We start from the raw sequence: 20,124 nt of genomic DNA on the forward strand, positions 1-20,124 counted from the left end.
AGAGAGAAGGGCGAGATACAAGGCAGACAGATTTCCCATGTCAAAGGAGCATATGGAGCGGGAAAAGAAAAGACCTCCAGGATTACATAAACCACAAGCTCTTTGGAGAAGCATCCAGACAATAACAACATAGCCTCGAGGGCTAAACTATCCACCCAAAACATGATGCAAGTTTCTGTATTGACTCCAGGAAACGAAAAGAACTAAGATTTCTCCCCAAATGCCCGGGGTGGGAGCTGCAGACGGAAACCCCACAGCAATCACCTCCCGGCAGTGACTGGCAGAGTGAACGCAGCCCGTCCCCATGAGCAAGTGCCACAGAAAGCTTCGCTCCCCTCGCCCGACCCTGCTCCCTTTCTGACCCAGCGGATGCACACAAGGGAGATCGCTGGTCTCTCCAGTGGGGAGCCAGCCACTCATTCCTAAGAAATACCATTTTAAAGTTTTTTCCTGCTGTCTTGCCACCCCTCCCTCCTCCCTCCCCAAATCTGTCAAGGTTTGTGAATATTTAATGAACTGCCTACACGCATTCCTGCGCTAAAATCTTTCTAACAATAGAAACCATTACTACCCTGCACTGTTACGCTACATCCTCTGAAAGGTCATTCTGTTTTTCTTCCATAGCGCCTTTGCTCCCAAAGGGAAAACACATTAACAGCAAGGATAAAACAGCTCCCTGCTAGCAGCCACAAGAACAAGCAAACCGTGTGTTAATTAGCAGCATTGATAATCACCCTCTGAACAGCATTAAAAGCTGAAGAGCAAATTTGGCTTAAAATAATAAACAACAACAATGTTTTGCAATCTCTAATATTTGGAATCTACAAGCTGCCCCTCCTGCCATCGTGGCTATTGCAGTAGGCGAGCGGTGCTACGGCAAAAGGGCAGAACTTCAGTAAAGCTTGTTGACGTGTTTATCAACTGCTCAGAAGACACCAAATATTTCTTCATTATGATGGGTATAAAAATACTGCATTGAATTACAATGGCAAAAAAAAAACAACAGAGAACATATACAGGCATACCTCGGAGATATTGCAGGTTTGGTTCCAGACCATCGCAATAAAGTGAATATCGCAATAAAGCGAGTCACACAAATTTTTTGGTTTCCCAGTGCATATAAAAGTTATGTTTACACTATACTGTAGTCTATTAAGTGTGCGATAGCATTATGCCTAAAAAAACAATGTACGTATCTTAATTAAAAAATACTTCATTGCTAAAAAATGCTAACCATCATCAGAGCCTTCAGCTAGTTGTAATCGTTTTGCTGATGAAGGGTCTTGCCTCGATGTTCATGGCTGCTGACTGATCGGGGTGGTGGTTGCTGAAGGCTGGGGTGGCTGCGGCAATTTCTTAAAATAAGACAGCAATGAAGTTTGCGGCCTCGATCGACTCTTCCTTTCACAAAGGATTTCTCTGGAGCATGCAATGCCGTTTGATAGCATTTTACCCACAATAGAACTTCTTTCCAAATTGAAGTCAATCCTCTCAAACCGTGCCGCTGCTTTATCAACTAACTTTATGTCATACTCTAAATCCGTCGTTGTCATTTCAACAATGTTCACAGCATCTTCACCGGGAGCAGATTCCATCTCAAGAAACCACTTTCTTTGCTCATCCATAAGAAGCAACTCCTCATGCATTAAAGTTTGATCATGAGATTGCATCAATTCAGTCACATTTCAGGCTCCACTTCTAGTTCTAGTTCTCTTGCTATTTCCACCACATCTGCAGTTACTTCCTCCACGGAAGTCTTGAACCCCTCCAAGTCATCCATGAAGGTTGGAATCAACTTCTTCCACACTCCTGTGAATGCTGATATTTTTGACCTCCTCCCGTGAGTCACAAATGTTCTTAAGGGCATCCGGAACGGTGAATCCTTTCCAGAAGGTTTTCAATTTACTTTGCCCAGATCCATCAGAGGAATCCCTACCTATGGCAGCTCTAGCCTTATGAAATGTATTTCTTAAATAATAAGACTGGAAAGTCGAAATTGCTCCTTGATCCATGGGCTGCAGAATGGATGTTGCATTAGCAGGCATGAAAACAACATTAATCTCGTTGTACGTCTCCGTCAGAGCTCTTGGGTGACCGGGTGCATTGTCAAGGAGCAGTAATATTTTGAAAGGCATGTTTTTTTCTGGGCAGTAGGTCTCAACAGTGGGCTTAAAATAGTCAGTAAACCATGTTGTAAACAGATGTGCTGTCATCCAGGCTTTGTTGTTGCATTTATAGAGCACAGGCAGAGTAGATTTAGCATAACTCTTAAGGGCCCTCGGATTTTCGGAATGGTAAATGAGCATCAGCTTCAACTTGAAGTCGCCAGCTGCGTTACCCCTTAACAAGAGGCAGCCTGTCCTTTGAAGCTTTGAAGCCAGGCACTGACTTCTCCTCTCTAGCTATGAAAGTCCTAGAGGGCATCTTCTTCCAATAAAAGGCTGTTTCGTCGACACTGAAGATCTGTTGTTTAGCGTAGCCGCCTTCATCGGTTCTCTTAGCTAGATCTTCTGGATAACTTGCTGCAGCTTCTACATCAGCACTTGCTGCTTCACCTTGCACTTTTATGTTGTGGAGACGGCTTCTTTCCTTAAACCTCATGGAGCAACCCCTGCTAGCTTCAGACTTTTCTTCTGTAGCTTCCTCACCTCTCAGCCTTCACAGAATTGTAGAGAGTTCGGGCCTTGCTCTGGATGAGGCTTTGGTTTAAGGGAATGTTGTGGCTGGTTGGATCTTCTATCCAGACCACCAAAACTTTCTCCATATCAGCAACAGGGCTGTTTCGCTTTCTTATCACTCATGTATTCACTGGAGTAGCACTTTGAATTTCCTTCAAGACCTTTTCTTTTGCATTCACAACTTGGCTAACTGTTTGGCACAAGAGGCCGAGCTTTCGGCCTCTCTCGGCTTTCAACATGCCTTCCTCACTAAGCTTCATCATTTCTAGCTTTTGATTTAAAGTGAGATACATGCAACTCTTCCTTTCACTTAAACGCTCAGAGGCCATTGTAGGGTTATTAATTGCCCTAATTTCAATATTGTTGTGTCTCAGGGAATAGGGAGGCCCAAGGAGAGGGACAGAGACGCGGGAATGGCTGGTCGGTGGAGCAGTCAGAACACACAACATTTATTGATTAAGTTCGCTGTCTTATATGGGCGCAGTTTGTGGCGCCCCAAAACAATTACAATAGTAACATCAAAGATCACAGATCACCATAACAGATACAATAATAATGAAAAAGTTTGAAATATTGCGAGAATTATTGAAATGTGACAAAGAGACATGAAGTGAGCACATGCTGTTGGAAAAATGGCACCGACAGACTTGCTCGATGCAGGGTTGCCACAAACCTTCAATTTGTAAAAAACGCAATATCTGCAAAGTGCAATAAAGTGAAGCGCAATAAAATGAGGTATGCCTGTACTTGGTGATAATTAAGATCTAATTTATATGTTAGAAAAAAAAGCATCACAAAAGCTCTTTACAGGTTTCACTTTACCTTTTGTTGTGCTAGGAAAAAGAAATCGTCACCATTACAACCCAGCAACACTGCACAGACAAAACACAGGAAAATGAGACCATCTGCACTATCTTCCCTTGGATAATAGTGTAAATTTAATTCAAAATTTTGGATTTACTCTGAATTAACATTGAAAAATCTCTACATGTTTTCATGCAAGTCCATTAATATTTTGTATTGGAAGGTTCAAAATCATTCAAGATTGAAGCTCCCCACTTCATCTGTAAACCATAGACAGGTGTTAAGGTATTGTGGAAAGCTATAGCAGTCATTTCCAGTGCTGAATGCAGAGCTAGGGGGCTCAGCAAGGTTTACTACATTACATAAATGTACCAGAGCCACTTGAAATAACTTCGGGGGAAAAAAAAAAAAGCTGCTTGGTGTTTTCCATCAACAGGCCTGAGAGAAAACATTTTATGAAAGAGGTGAGTAATTTTGTTCCCATTGCTCAGATGGTAATAACAACATGGTGATCTGCTGCCATCAGCAGCAGGAACTCAGCCAGGCTATTAAGTGTTGTGGCTGGCAAGATTACTTACATGTTGCAGCTGGACTCGGCTTTGTGCCACACACTCTGACTTTGCCATCATGCTGGAAGCATTTAGGCTGTAGGTTTTCCTATTCTGTGTTTCTTTCAGCTGTTCATGAATTTGCTTTGTTTCTTTCCTGGAGAGAGAAATAAAATGCATGTAAGAAAGAGCTAGTCTGATCTTCTGCTATAGCTGTGATACTTTTATAGCCATGCTTTCCTATATTCAAAACTTCACTATATTGGATTAACCAGCTGAGCTAATTCACTAGTGTCTAATATTTCAATGCATTGGTCATTTTATGGCGCGGCTTAAGAATGGAAAGAAAAGAGCTCTTCTGTTTAAAATAGCTTCTATTCTCAAATTACTATAATAGCATGCTAGTTGTTATAGCGCAGAATTTTGTACGTAAAGAGATCATCCATTACATATTTAACAATAGCTTGGAAGTGGCCCTGAATGTTAAAAAAGTATTTTGCTCTGATTTGGAACAGCGATTTTGGCAGACACAGCAGGCATTAGCCCCTGTTGGTTATAAAATCTGCCAAAGAATCTTTGATTTCACTTGTAGCTCATTAGACTTGACCCATAACTTAGTATCTTTAATAGACCTGCTTTCTGCATATATGCTTGAACCTTGAAAAAGCCTAAGCATCAACACTTTATCTGAGACAATGTTTTGGCAAGTTATACTATGATCTGCCATGTGAAAGCTGAGAAAGCCACTAGATGAGTCACTTGCAATATTCAAGAGATAACTACATTTTTAACGTCTTTCTGTTTCTGCCACACTGTATTGGCAGGCCAGGTTTTAAAGTTTTGTACATCATTGAGGATACGAGGCAGCATACTTTATTTCAAATATTTCTTTTACCTTTTGCAAACAGATATAACTCAGTTGGGCAAAAACTGTTAGCAAAATATATTTCAGAACTTTCATCAGTCTCCTTTCTTTTGATAAGCTACACTGTCTGAAACTCCATCAGTTTTAAGTGATCATAAGAAATAAATCCACAATACTATTTTAATTCTTTCCTTCCCTTCTTCCTTTCTTCCTTTTTCTCCCTAGCAGATGCACATCCAACAGAGGCCCTTGAAACCACCCACAAAGGTCAAGGACTCACTAGCAGCAACGACTCTTCATGATGCCACCAGTAGCTTTCGGACAGCAGTTGATGCTGAGCCAAATTTCAGAAGGAAGTAAGTGTTTTCAGGGAGGTGTTGAAAAGAAATAAAGGAAAAACAAAAGACAATCACCCCTTTCTATGCTGAAATTTGAAATTTTAAAGAAAACCTTCACCAGCACTTTGAAAATGTGTGGTGACTCTAGTGATTCTAATGCAGGAAGTGTAAGAGACCAGTGGAAAATTACTTGCTTAAGTAATGGGAAGGGGGAACATGGGAAGAAACTGGGAGGAAGGACAAGTTCCCTAAATATGAAAGGAAGCAGTGTGAAGTGTTACTGTTAAAATACTTCACTTTGTTAATACAGATTTTTAATGTATTAAAATAAATATACATAATTTCCAGTATATTTATTTTACCTGTCTTTAAGTCCCTTAGTTCTGATTAAGCACTGCACTCAAATGCAACCTTTTTATAAAGATTTGCTTAAATACAGCAAGCCTTCAGCATCTGCTTAAAAGTAGGTATTTGTTATGGCACTCCTCCTGAATACAGGCCATAAACTATATGCAATATTGGAGACTCTGTAAGTATCACTTCATGCTTTATATTTAGATCTTATTTTGAAAGAGCATGGCAAACGAAAAAGAATTAATTTACATTGTAAGCATGTTAGAAGCACGACTGGTATGTTTTGAATATAACTAGAGGCTCATAATTAGAAAGATTTATGAATACGGGTGGGTGAGGAAATCCTTTCTCATGCATGAAAATGTTTTAAACTTTCAAAATTCTTCCTTAGTCAAAAACAATATGAAAAGTTAGTATCAGAATAATCTGAAAAAATACAAAATCGGCAAGATTATTGTGTAAAGTGAAATAAATGTTTGAAACATTTCTTTTCGATTTGACTTAACATTTTTTGTAATATATTCAATTCACTTCTGAAACTAATGAAATTGAATAATTCTTTGGAAAATGTCAAAATGAACTGTTTAGCTTTAAAAAATATCCTAGAGGAAATTTATGGAAATGACTCCACAGTTTTTATGAATAAACATTTTCTGATCAGCTAAATTACATACACTGGTGATATAACTATACATATCCATATGTCCTATTTGAAAGCCATCCATTTGCATGCTGGTCTCCAAAATTTTTATAGAAGATCCAGTGTGTTTTTTTTTTTTTTTTTTTTTTTGAACGTTTTTGAGTGGAGGCTTCATACAAAGTTTAAGCAATGACAGCCTAATGTTATGATCAGAGCATCATAGCATCAGACTTGCAGAATATCTCTTGTAGATAAGAATTCTTAGAATTTAATCAGGAAAATAACAAATTAGGCATATCTGGACCTATAATTTGGATTTATTTGGGAAATATGGATTTAGAATGATTTCTACATCTATAAACACATCTAAATAAACTGCAGTATTCAGCCTCACTGCTGTAATTTTTAACATTACAACTGAGATTTTAAAAGCTAATTTACTGAGAAAAACAATCTACTAATTGTTTTCTTTTCATGCTCATGTAACCTAATATGAATATTAGGTTTACGTACATTAACTTTTCTGAACTATAGGATGCACAATTAAAAAACTAGAAAGTATTGATTTGAACTTATTCACTGATTAATATATTTATAAGTTTTTTTCAAAACAAATGGGCCTTATATATTCTACTTTACACATGTTCTGCAATAAAGTATTGTTATTTCTGCAAGAAATAAATTCAAGTCACAGTATCTTATAAAAGTCTAAGCCATAAAGAGCAACCCATATTCTTTTTGCTGCACTCTCTCTCTGTTGCTAACACTGAAAGTACTTTCTTGATTATCCTAAAAAGAGTAATTGGAAGTGCATAGTGTTTAACTGAAGTCCTGAACTTCTTCAGACAAAATATATTTTAAAGAATGACTTTTCATGTAACAACGCATAAAGAAATAGATATTTCTAGCAGCAGGTATTATATGATCATCAGGCTAAAAAAGTCAGGGTCAGATTCTTCATGAAGACTTCTTCTTCCAAAAGGTATACTAGTCAGAATTTCTCTATTACTAATATTTTAATTTTTTGATATGTTAAGTCAAACTTATATATTATCCCTCATGCAGTAGGATTACTTTGATAACTCTTAAACATGATCAAGATAATCTGCCTGAGGAAGAAGTTCCTGAAAATCTGTTGACTAAAAGCTAGTGTATGCTAAGAGTTGAGTTACTTTAAATTTGTTGCTTCTTACAGTTTAAAGTCATTGGCCAATGTCACAATTAGGATGCTAATTGTGCAGCACGCAGACGGACATATGGTTACAGTGAATCTTCCTGGATTCAGAAGATTTTGAGGGAATGGTGCTAATAACAAACAGGGAAAATGGGAAAAATCTCACCAACAACAAAAGTATTTAGGAAATTCTTTTCAAAGGCCATAAAAGTTGCAGTGTTACTTCCATTTCATTTATCTTTTGTCACCTCCAGCTATTTCAGCCTATCCACAATTGCCCCCATCCCCTGCCTCAGACTGCGGCAAACCCTGCTACATTACCTGCCTACTGCTGGTCATGATCTTCACGGACTCCAGTATCTAGAAAGCCAATAGGTGGGTTATATCTTTCCATGAAGGAAGTGTGAGGCCAGATGAAAGATCTGCTTTTCAGACAGTTTGTCAGTACTGGAGCCAAATGGAGCAACAGCCAGGGAGTTAGGAACTGGTATCTTAAAATTATTATGTTTCATCTGATATATAAGACCTCTCAACTGACCTGGAGGTATTTCTCAATACTCTTCAAACCTTAGCTCCCAGAACCTGGCCGAAGCCCACTTCAGCTCTTCCCGCTTAGACAGGGATAGTTAACTCTTAACTATCATGATATTTATAATGCAGGTTTCAAAAACAAACAAGCAAACAAAAAATCCAAGCAAACGATGAAGCACTATTATCCTGTGAGTGCATCTATGAAGCATTATTTCTACTCGTTATTTTTACATATAGCTCTCCCCTCCACCTCATCAAAGCTGTGATGTCTGGAAGGCTGCTCCAACCCAGCTCTCCACCTTTCGCTACAACAGTGCAAAGCCAAGAGGGACATAGCTAAGTAAATTATTGAAGGGAGGGTCATTTTATTCAAAGTATGCTCAGTTGTTGACTGTATGTTCTTCCAGCTGACAATCCCATTCTGCCTTTTCTGAATCTCTCTTCATCAGCTAAAATCCCAACTCTTTCCTGGAAGGAGAGGAACACCTTTTTCTCTCTCTTTTTTCTGCAGATGTAAACATGTAAAAACATTTCCTGGTCAGTGGCAAAGTGGCTGCCTCTGCTCGCAATTTATACCACAACCGAGGAGTTTGTAGAGAGAAACTGTCCTACCACAATATCGTCCCAGCTTACGCTGCTGTCAGATTCTAGGTCCCAAAAAAATTAAACAAAATCCCTCAAGGCATTCAAACAGGTAGGAGAGTTCAGATGAAACGTGAGCCAACTTAAATCTTTACAGAAAACTTGCACAAACTACCCCTGAAGTTTAAAAAAAGGTCTTGTAATGTTTCCAACTTTTTTTCTCCTTTTTGTGATAGAAATATCAAAACATTAAAGAAAAGAAGCACTTCTCATCAAATTGCCTACCCATATAAGTAAGTAAGTATGTAACTAAGGGATTCAGATAAGCATCCAAACTTTTAAATATGGCAAACCTCCACATTTTTAATATTCAACCACCATGACTAACCTAATGCAGGTGCCATTTATATTGATGTGTATTCTCTCATTAGCTCCAGTTGCAACAGGACTGGGGAATGACAACCATACAGAACGTATTTATAAATACAGTGGCATTGACATGCATGTCATGTAATTGCTATGAAGTTTTTGCAACTCAAATTACACACATAACAATAAATATTAAAAGATAATGATCAGTTGGGAAGAGAAAGAAAAACAGAGTGGAAAGAAAATATTTCACTTGAAAATATTTTAGTACAGATGATTCCACCATACTTGGATAGTTTAATGTATTTGCATATTAGAGATATTAGGTAACTACATTAGCAGTTTAAAAACAATTACCTACAAATTACAATGATCCGCAGTGAACTTCATGACTGTTTATGTGTTTCTAACTCACCTTTGTACCCAGTGTACAGAAATAAAAGGGACATTAAGGGATGCGAAAAGGACATGGTATGATTAACCTTTTATTTGCAAAAGAAAAAAGTGATTATCACACTGGTACTAAAAGGCACAAAATTACTATTGTCAAGAAAAAGGACTGGAAAGGACACACAAACTCTTCTTTCCTGATATCAGAAAACAGAAACAAGAATATGCATTACTCTTGTTTACTTTTGTTTGTTTGTTTGACTTAGGTAATCTAGCCATGGCGAACTGTTCCAGCCTGCTCAGAGGTAAGGAGAGCTTCAGAATGAGGGGATAAGCTGAAGAACTGGAAAGCCATAAAAAGGACAGAAATTAAATAACAAATACACTAGACAAAGGCTCTTACTTTGTTTTGAAGTAGAACGCTGCACAAAGCATGCCCACTACGACTATGCCAAAGACGATACAGGAAATAGACAGCACCTGGCGCTGGTACACCTCTTCGCTCTCTGTGAACAGCAAAATTGAGAATTATGAAAGCATCAGAAAACAATACTTGTGAAAAGTGGATTTCAGCATGTCATGGTTTCACTAATGGACAGGAGAGATTTTGGAGGTCTGGACTGGCACGTTCCTCAACAGAATGGATGCTTCTCTGAACCTCCAGTCTAGATTAGGCTCATAGTTCTAGAAAATGGTTCTCAAAGACACTGAAAGATACATAATCATAGATATCTGGAAAATTTAATATTATCTTTTTCTATATGCTATTTTTTAGCTGTTTAGAAAACCATGTCAATAGGATAAAGAACTCCATAACCATGGGGCTTTTCTGGATTCAGGCAAGATCCATCAGAGCTCTCACAAGGTCCCACATGACTCAACAGAATTCTTTTTTAGCTACCAGAAAAATGTAAGTTTTGATTTGACTGCACAGTGATTACAATCTCATGCTCCCCTGTCATTCCCTGTACTCAAAGCTTATGTACAACACAGCACAGTGAAAAAATTAGTTCAGCCGAGTTGGACGGAATCCAAGGACTGCTATGCTACATTGCACCAGACATTGCTTTCATGGGAGTTTCTATTTTTTTAAAGTAATTTCCTTGATAAACCTCATCATCTTCTAATTAATTTGAAAACAGGGACAGAATGAAAATAAAAAAAAGAAAAAAGCTAAGAAAACATTCATGACAGCAAACAGAAGCTGATAGGCAACTGGAGTTTCACACACTAAATTTATCAACAGTTCCTTATATGTTAGATTTTATTTCGATTATTTCAACTACTTTTCAAGTCCAAAGTGCTAAAATGCCAAATTGATTTTTTTTCTTGGGGTCAGTATCTCCAGACATACAACATAAAAAATAATCTTTCCATTCATTTATTTTAGGTAGAAAACATAAACATGTATGATTACCAAAGCATGGTACAAGCATGGTACACTGACAAAGCTATGTCTCTTTTCTAGGTCAGCAATCTTCAGTGCAGACCATCATCAACATGAATACTAGACCCATGGGTCAAGTAGGTGATAGTAACTCCAAGCAGAGTTTTAGATTCACCAGAAGAAAAGTCTGCAAGACAGCATCAAGGTGAATCTAGGCAGGTACTGAAAGGTCAACACCTAACTAGAACATCAGTGGACCACTCTCTCATGTTGTTATAATGGCTAAAAACTACACACAGTATCCTAATCGGTACTAATTATTAATTTTTCAAGAGTAAATATACAGAAATTCAGAAGCTTAAACATAGTAATCTGTCTCTAGTAGAAGTCACAGTGCCTTTTCTGTTAATCGTAACCTATTTCAAATAGTTACAAATCCCAAATCTTTATGTTTTAATTACTTCTTTACTTGCTCATTCAATGAGCAACACAGTGATTCAGAACCCATTTCTGAATGCAAAATGTCCTCAGCTCCTGTTGTCTTTTTTCCTCATTTAATTTTGAGATTCTAAAAGTACTTTTTAAAATGTTTTTTTAATAGAGTAACTTACACTTTTTACATATCTAAAATATATCTGAAAATGTGCAGTTCAATAGAAAATCCTGATAATATGGCAGTAAACCTGAGTCCATTAGACTTCTAGGCCCATTTTCATTGGCTTGTAGAAAATCCAGACCTGTGTGGTAAATTCTCGTTGCTGCAGTACTTTTTTTTTTTAAATTAGTTTGTGTAAACCCAGAGGTATGAATCTTACATTTCCAATACTGTACACAAAGATGTAATCTAACAAAATCTAGATCCTTATGTTGAGATGGATCACACTGCTATAGTTAGAGCTGTACAGTTCAACAACTGTTAATGTATACTGTCTGAATGCCAATCTCAGTTTCTACTGCCTAAGAGTGCAAATAAAACTTGTATACATAGGAACTACAATTTTACTCAGATATTTCATAAAATTAAAAAATATATATCTGATTGGATTAAAAGAAACTGATCTAAGTCACGTGTGCAAAAAATGTTTAATTTTGTTTTTCCTTAAGTCTTCATTAAAAACTTTTCTTTTTTTCTTTTGTTATTTTTTGATAAATGGTGGGTTTTGTGCAGCTGTGGTATTTTGTCTGTCCTGAATAGCAATCACAGCCTTGTTAAAGATGCTTTAGAATATATCTTACCAAGATAAAAGCATTTCAGAGACTGGACAATATTATCTTGCTCAAACAACTATGTGAAGTCTTTTGTATAGCCAACTTAATCCCTGTCACTAGCTTTCAACACATGCTGATCAGTGCTTTCTTTTCCTTTTGTTTACTTTATACAGTGAATATTTAGAGAACTGCTTATTGATTAATGTTACCCCATTTTTTAGACACCTTTGTTCATCTTTTATATCCTTTAAATCTTTGTTTATGTATTGGACTCCACCGTTTTTGTCTCCAGCATCTTAAAGTACCATCGGTTAAGCATTTTTCCATTCTCTAACCTTCCACAGTGGCTTCTTAGAAAACCCTTCCTATTGATAGAAATTTAATCTGCACCTCTGCAAACTCTGAAGGTCTTCCCACTTGTCACCTTGATTTAAGTGCCCCCGTCCCTGCGCATTGCTGTAGGCGCGCGTGGCTCAGCTGAGCCCTCCGCAGCCGCGCGGCGCTGCAGATGCCTTCACAAGCAGACAAATCCCCGCAGCGAGCCCGAGCGCCGCAGCTGCGGCCTGCAGAGCACCGCTGCTCTCACAGGGCAGAGCAGAACGCTGCTGACGTTCACGGTGCAAGAAAGAACTGAAAATCCTTCTCCACAGCTGAAGATGTACGTCAATCTCTGCATACATTTATTTACATACTGGAACAAACTTTCCAAGGTAATATAGTCTCTCGTTATTCGCATATATTCCTTCTGAAATAAATCACCTTAACTACAGTCTAATGAAATAAATATTCTAGGCAGAGGATTCCTCACTTAATGAGCAGCCAAGAAAACATTTCAGCTAAAAAAACAGAATATGAACTGATGTGGATATAATCCAGCTAACGAAGTGAGACTACAGAACACAAATTCCACCAAGAATTCAAATTGTACAAAAGACGTGACCTTTACCAACAAAAATGCAACCACAGAACATCAACCTGAAAGGATAAAATAGCAAGACATTTAGATCCCGGCTGCTTTATTTAATAAAAATTATGGAATGAATGAACTTCCCAAAACATAGAGACAAGACAAACTCATGTGGGACATTAAGCCTCATGAAAGGTTGGGTTCCAACAGGCAAGTCCTACCTAATCCACCGTGTGCACCACTGCTCATCTATCCCTTTTTATTTATGCTATTGACTTTTTCTTACCTTCATTCCTGCAGCAAACTTCTCATGATTTGATTGCTCTTTTTTTTTGAGCTTATCTCACACACTTACTAACATTATGAAACACTGCTTCCAGTGACCTGTGGAAACAAAATTTCTTCCAATGCTCACTTCACAGTCCAATTTCATCTGTCTGCTGCTGAAAAAGGGCAAATTGTATTCCAGGCACTGGGGTTTTTTTTGATTCTCTTGCTCTTTTAAATTTACTCTTAAAGGCTGTCATTTGTCTGCTTTATGCATGTGCAAAGACCTATTGAAGCATACACATAAATCTTTAGAGGATGAAAAGTGTAGGATTTTTCTCATGATTGCTACTTCTAAAGAATATCATTTTGTCATGTAAATAAACTATTCTTTGCCTATTGCCTCTTCCTTGTAACTTTATTAAAAAAGGAAGTACAAGGTCCTTGAGAAACAACCACATATGTTTCTAACCATATGACTGAGGAAAAAAAAAGATTAAAACAGATTATGTTAGGCTTTTTTAGAAACTAAATTTACAATATCGCTACCAGCCATAATCTCAGGATCTTCTAGTTCTGTTGTGTATTTTCTGAAGTTCATTGAAATATCTTTGAAAGATATTTCAAATCTGAAGAACTGCGTTGAGCACGTGACCTAACAAAACTATAACAAAACAAAAATAGTAACTTTCCCCCTTGCAGTGCTTATTTCAGTGGCTCTAGAATAAAATCTAAAAGTGGTCACAAGCATCCAAGAGAATAATTACTGAATATTCAAACTGAGCCAACTGAGAAATAAAGACATTTACCATATGAATGTATTACTTAAAGCTTTGCTCTTTAAGGAAAAAAAAAATACAAACCTGATTGTGCTGTTTTTTCTGAAGTTTTTACTTAACCCTCCAGCCTCAAAAGGTCCCCGAAGCCTAAACTTATAATAAGATTCCCTTATCTTCCTCCCTCACTTCTGCAGATCTGCTCTGTATTGCTGCAAGGAACAACATGGTATAGAATGAACCTGGAAAAATTTAAAGCCCCCGTCTTCTCATTGGTATGTCTGGCATACACTTGCTTTGCAAGTGCTTTTTCTCATACATAAGAATCAATGCAAACTTTATGAAAATAATTCCATGCTCTATTTTTCAGAAGGAAATTTAAAGATGTCCTTTTTCACCTTTTTTTTTCTCATTCAGTGTCATTTACGTGTTAAGAGAGGAAGCATGGCCTGATGGATAGAACATAAGAAATTCTACTTTTCCTCAGTAAACTGCAGGACAATATAAAGGCAGGCTTCCTTCTTACCCCCATGAAACACTTCAGCCGTGCAGGCCCAGCTAAGCGGGCCGTTTCCTCTCCAGACTCCAGAAGAGCTCGGAGCACAACCCCGTCTCTCCCCTCCTTTCCGCCTACAGAGGGAAAGGATGCCACAGGATACCGATGCTTGAGTTTTAGAAACAACTATAGAGTGATACGGCCTTCTCGTGTAAACGTGGCACCACGTAACCTCACTGCCTCACACTTCTGCCATTTCCTTTCATTCCCCCTCCGCGTTTTCTGGCACAATTGTACTGGACTCTCTGAACATGAGGACAGTGTCACCTCCCCACCTTCTGCGATTAATATGATAACATTTTGCAAACATACTAGCCTCCAAAAGGATGGATTCAACGTAAATACATAAAATAGATAAACCTGCCCTGGATAAGTCTGTTCTAACTCCTTTAAGAGCATATGCACTACTTCACGTAAAATACTGTGTTTTATTCTAATTCTCAGATATCTTTACTCGTCACTCAGTTTTCTTTCTTCAGCTTTTGTCTTTATTTTGACTGGATAGAATTTCCCTTTTAAAAGGGTTTCGAACACTTAGGTTCACAAACTAGAAGCAGAAGGTTGTATCCTCTATTACCTACAGAAAGGACAAAATCAAGGTTACTAGAGCAGATTCACTTTTCGGACTGGACTCAGACCAAGCTAACTTCTATTGGCAAAAGTTCATACAGCATTTAGTAGTTTCAATAGTGATTCTCTCTTGGGAAGAGTTGTTCAATGCTTCTGATTGTAATGAGGATTAAAAATATACATTTTCTTGTCCTCATGGAAGGTCTGCAGTAGAATGATCTTAATGAGAGTAAAGAGAACTAGGTTTGGTCCATTATATATGATAATTTCATGATACTACACATTGTTTGACTATTGATATTTTATACTAGTGAGATCATTTTCTGTGTAAGCAGAAGGCAGAAAAGGAAAGGATCAACCTGTCTGAATGACCTATTTTTGAGTATTTGATTCTACACTATTAATGCTGCATTAGCATGAGTTTTGCATGGAATATTAAATATGAAGCACTGAATTAAGTATAATGTTAAAGACTCATCATGAAAAAGGGATGAAAATGTCTCAACCTGAGCTCTCAACCAGCTATTCTAGGTCAGTGAGTGAGAGGCAAAACCTCATCCAAAATTCATGAACTGAAACCTTGTGAAAAATTATTTCCATCAAACCCACCCTCAAAGAAAAAACAAAAAAAACCCTCCACTTTTTTGTCTCATTTTATCTGCAAAAAGGAAAAGGGATAGGCTAATTTTACATATGAACGTCTAAAGTACAGTTATAACAGGAATGAACATGCCCATATTCTCAGCACCCATGGAAAGTGCCACTGTTACGATGTTGTATTTTGATAAACATTTTTAAGCAGCAAGGCTGTAATTCTGAAGGTAAATTCATTTTAAATTTCATTTCCTAAGAAACAATCATTTCCTTTGATCTGCAGGCAACTTCAGAATTTGTGTCAACTCTAACTAGCACTCACATCGAACAACCTTTCAAAGTCTTAGTTGAGCACTTTCAGTGTAACAACTTTGTTAAATCTCAGGCTTGAAGTAACTCCATAAGAAGCTAAGGGATGAGAGGTAGCTTTCTCCTTTTTAAGAAAATGTCTGATTAGGAGTTTTTATGCATTGCCAATTCATGACTAAGACAAGGCAGTTCTGTTAGGAACTTCATCTATTTTCATTTTATTTCTAAGCCTGATAATGTCATTCATTTATCAGCAAAATGCATTACCTAAGTCTCATCAGCTGATGTGTTTGCATGTGTGTTAATTTTCCTTTCTGAAAGATTCAATTTCCTACTTTATTATGGCAATTCCAAGTTTCTTAAATAAAGATCTTCTATCACTGAAGCAAATGATCTTCACCCAGTAAACTGGGCTGTCCTAATAAAAGTTAAACACCATCAACTTTTTGTCATTTTTGAAACAGTTTGAATATGAATGCTTTAACTTGAGTTTGCTAGGTATGGTAAGAGAAATGGAAAGAGAAGGCCGCTCCTCCTCCCTGCCCCACGCTAACTTCCCGTCAGGATGGAGGGCAAAAATGTTCGCTGGGTAGTACAGGCTGACTGGGAGACAAAATCTTAAGCAATATTTTAGCCAATGGGCACCGAAAAAGGGTAAATCTGTCTAATCTGTGATATTCTGACAGCAGTCTCTGCCTGAGCGACTACCTGCATTTTTGCTGATGTGTGAAAGGGAAAAGCCCTAGAGAGCACCTGCGAGGGACAGGAGCCCTGAAGAGAGAAACTTCTCAGTATCTGGTAGACAGAAAAGGAACGGGGTGAAAAGCCTGAAACATTTAATTTTCATTTTATACTAGATCACTTTTGAGGGTGTTTATACTAAAAACACCCACAGCAGCTAGCTGAAGAAATGGTATCACGGTAATAAGGTGTGAAAGCCTGAATAAACCAACTATATCCAAAGGAGATGAACTCTTGCCCTAATCTAATGTGAAAACTTGCAGCTTTGAGATACAAAAGTAAAAAACAAACAAACAAACAAACAAACAACTCCCCCCAGAAGTAAGATTTAATGAAGTTTTTCCCGGGCAGTAAGGATTGTGCATGGCCCCATACGCTCTGGCATTCCTGCAACAGAGCAGAAATTGAGAAGGAAAATGAACAGCTCTCAGCAGACAAGAATGGGGAAGCCACCGGCATTTTCAACGAAGCAGCGTCCCTTTTCCCGAAGAGACAGCACTGTACCTGAAATGGAGGGGCATGGGAGCCCACAGACCACATATTTTTTGCCATCTCCCATTGTTTGATGCAGACTAAGCACTGACTAAGAATAATACTTAAGTCATGAAACCATACTTACCAGATTTAATTATAACTCAATGAAACATCAGCACTAAGCACCACGAGCAGTACTCCAGTTACTGGTTTCTGAACAGAGGAAGCTCTGCCTTACTCTCTACCTATGTTACCATGAATGAAGATGAAAGAGAGACTGGGCACACGAGAAGGAGAGAGATGGGGGGAAGAGACATCCAAATCTCAGGGGCATGCTGATGGAGAGTACTTTGACCCCTTGTTCCCTGACTGTGAAAAAACTTTAACTCTAAAGCCTGATATGCTTATATGCTTGCACGCTCCAAAATATTCACGCTGCATGAAAAAACAGCAGTGTCAATGCTGTGACTGCTCTGCCCCGAGGCTGCTGGCACCGCCACTTCTCTGGCGGCCCAGAGGCACCCAGGATGCCCCAGAACTGGCACCAGCAGCAGCAACTCATGCAGCTAACAGAAAATGAGCAGCAGCAGAGCGTTACTAAAGAGGCCAATTGCAAAAATACCAAGAAAACCACCATGGGACTGTCGGAAGGATTTTAAACATCTGCAACACTGGAAGTTGAGATGGTGAAAAGCTTCTTCACAGTGTCATCGTTATGCTTGCTAGTACAGAGCTGCTACTGGACTAACAGCTAAAAACATTGGTGTTTTAGCTATTAAAACATTTTAGCTAATAGCTAAAAGATGTTTGTGGAGTGTGCACTGCCATCAAGTCTTACTCCTTATGTCACTTTTGCTTACTGAGAATCACATCTCCAAGTACCTCCAGCTCCTACTGCAGGTACCAGGGACACAACCTCAACCAACTAACCGAGATCTCTGTCCAGCAGCCCATTCCCAGTTATGGGGCCATACTAAGTCAGCACCTAAGGAGGAGAGGCAAGACGCTGAAAACATGGAAAAGATTTTTATATATCAATACAGTTTCCACAGCCGTACACCAAGCTAATAGGCAGTCTGCACAATTCAGGCTACCTTGGTGTTGACAGCATTGATGGCCATCTTGATCTAATGGTTCTGAAACCATTGGAAATTTGGGTAAGAAACTCCACATAACCATAATACATTATGAAGTCTGAAGGCTTCCTACTGGTCCTTCATTGAACAAGGGAATTTGCAACATTTTCTTCATTCTACAGGAAAACACTTTCTAATCTTTCGCGGATATGCTAAAAGCTTTCAAAGCATGAATCACAACTCAAAAACTGGAGAATATTACAAAAAGACAATCATACTTTTTGTTGTTTTGTTAAATAACATTATTTCAGGCAAGATTTATGGTTTTTTTTCCAATGTTTATATTTACAAGTATATTCCTGCAGGCTATCACTTACTTGCCAGGTTGTAGAGCCCTTTCAAGCCAAAGATTTCCCTCAGATAAAAGGTTATTCCTTGTTCTCTCTGACAGGGTGGGTAAGCTCCATAATTTTGCATGAGCCTTAAATGGGGGAAAAAGATGGTATACTCTTCTGCCTCTAGAATGATGAGTCACCCTCTTTTCCTGTCTTAATTTTTGGCTGCTTCTTGGCATCTTCCTTCATCTTCCCTCACTGATTTTGTTATCTTTCCTTTATTTTTCTCATTTTTTATTGTAAACCTTATACCCAAACACCCTCTTGCACTTTTAAAATGTCTTCCCTATGATCTTTTTTCTCCATCAGCAGCATGAAAAATCTTCCAAAGTGAAACTTCCATTCAGCATTCATTCTTCTTGTAATACCACCTTTTATTTCCGCAAAGTTCGTATTCACAAGGACTCAGCTGGGCCTTCCAGCTCTCCTACAGCTTCGACTTTACTTTATGCTGATAAACGGAGGAAGCAGAAGGAAGCATATTCAGACACGAGCTTCCTGAATGAGTTATTTTAGAGTATATCATGGTTTCTTAAGATATGGACTTTGGATTAGCCCCTATATAGGGGCCCAGCCTAAGCTCCCAGATATGTGGTGGATTAAGGGACCGCATATTCGTGCGCGTTTCTCGTCCTGCGGACTGGCCCTGTGTGCTCTGCGAGCCAGGGGAAGTCGGAGGTATGGTCTGGTCCCATGTGCAACGTCCCTCACCCCTCCAGGCGCATTGGCACCCCCTCACCTGGCCACGGAAACCTCGTCGGTCGCCTTGTGCATCGCGGCACGCGTGCTCGCTAGCCCTCACAACTACACCCTTAATGTCCAGGCAGGATAAATCACTACAAATGCTCAGAGGGAAAACCAGCCTCTGCTGGCAGTGAGAGAAGCAAATCTGGTGGCTCTGAGCAGCTCTACTCGCTGCAGCTCTCCAGAGGCGTTTAGCCAGCACGAGGGATAACACACCCAGATGTTCACGCCGAGCGCTGGCAGATGCCGAAGCCCGCGGATGGCAGCAGCAGCAGCAGCGTTAGGAGGCGAGCAAGCCCTCGCCCCCGGGAACGCCGCGCGGAGCGCTCCCCGTGCCCGCCCTCGCCCCGGCGCTTGGCAGGGGCTGCGGGCAGGCAGGAGGCTGCCAAAACCACAGCGCTCAGATGCCAGCCTGTGCACGCACCCAGCTGTCAGGACTGCGCCGCGCGAGCCGGATTAGGTTCCTGCGGTTTACAAGGGTGAAGAAGGGGATTAAAGTCTTTAGCAACTGCCATCCTGTGAGACACCAACAACCCACTCCAATTGCGTTCCAGGTTAAAAGGAAGCTCGTAAAATAGTTATGGACACAGTTTCCTAATTCGTGTAACTCCTCTTCCTGCCCTCCCAACTTATATAAACGCACAAGGCAATATATAGTCCAATGCTCTCTATGTGACTGTATTTAGGTGGGTTTTAAACACCTGTGTCAATCAGAACACAAAAAAGGGATGTGAACATATGCTTAAAGGCAAGCATGTACATAAACACAACTATATTTTTTACTAATAGATTTTTAAATTTCAAAATCCATTACTATGCTGATTCTTTCAGGAGTCAACCACACAT

At 39.0% G+C, this 20,124-nt stretch overlaps 1 protein-coding gene across 1 annotated transcript in view; it reads right to left on the minus strand.

Moving 5' to 3' along the window:
• Positions 1-20,124, minus strand: part of NRG3 (neuregulin 3) — a 453,579-nt gene that overhangs the window by 25,644 nt on the left and 407,811 nt on the right. Inside the window, exons 4-5 of the mRNA XM_067299829.1 lie at positions 9,677-9,779; positions 4,061-4,187 (exon numbers count right to left, since the gene is read on the minus strand). Of these exons, the coding sequence (XP_067155930.1) occupies positions 4,061-4,187; positions 9,677-9,779 (230 nt within the window). The remainder of the gene's footprint in view (positions 1-4,060; positions 4,188-9,676; positions 9,780-20,124) is intronic.

Source organism: Apteryx mantelli, chromosome 7 (assembly GCF_036417845.1).
Source record: "Apteryx mantelli isolate bAptMan1 chromosome 7, bAptMan1.hap1, whole genome shotgun sequence".
Lineage (NCBI taxonomy): Eukaryota > Metazoa > Chordata > Aves > Apterygiformes > Apterygidae > Apteryx > Apteryx mantelli.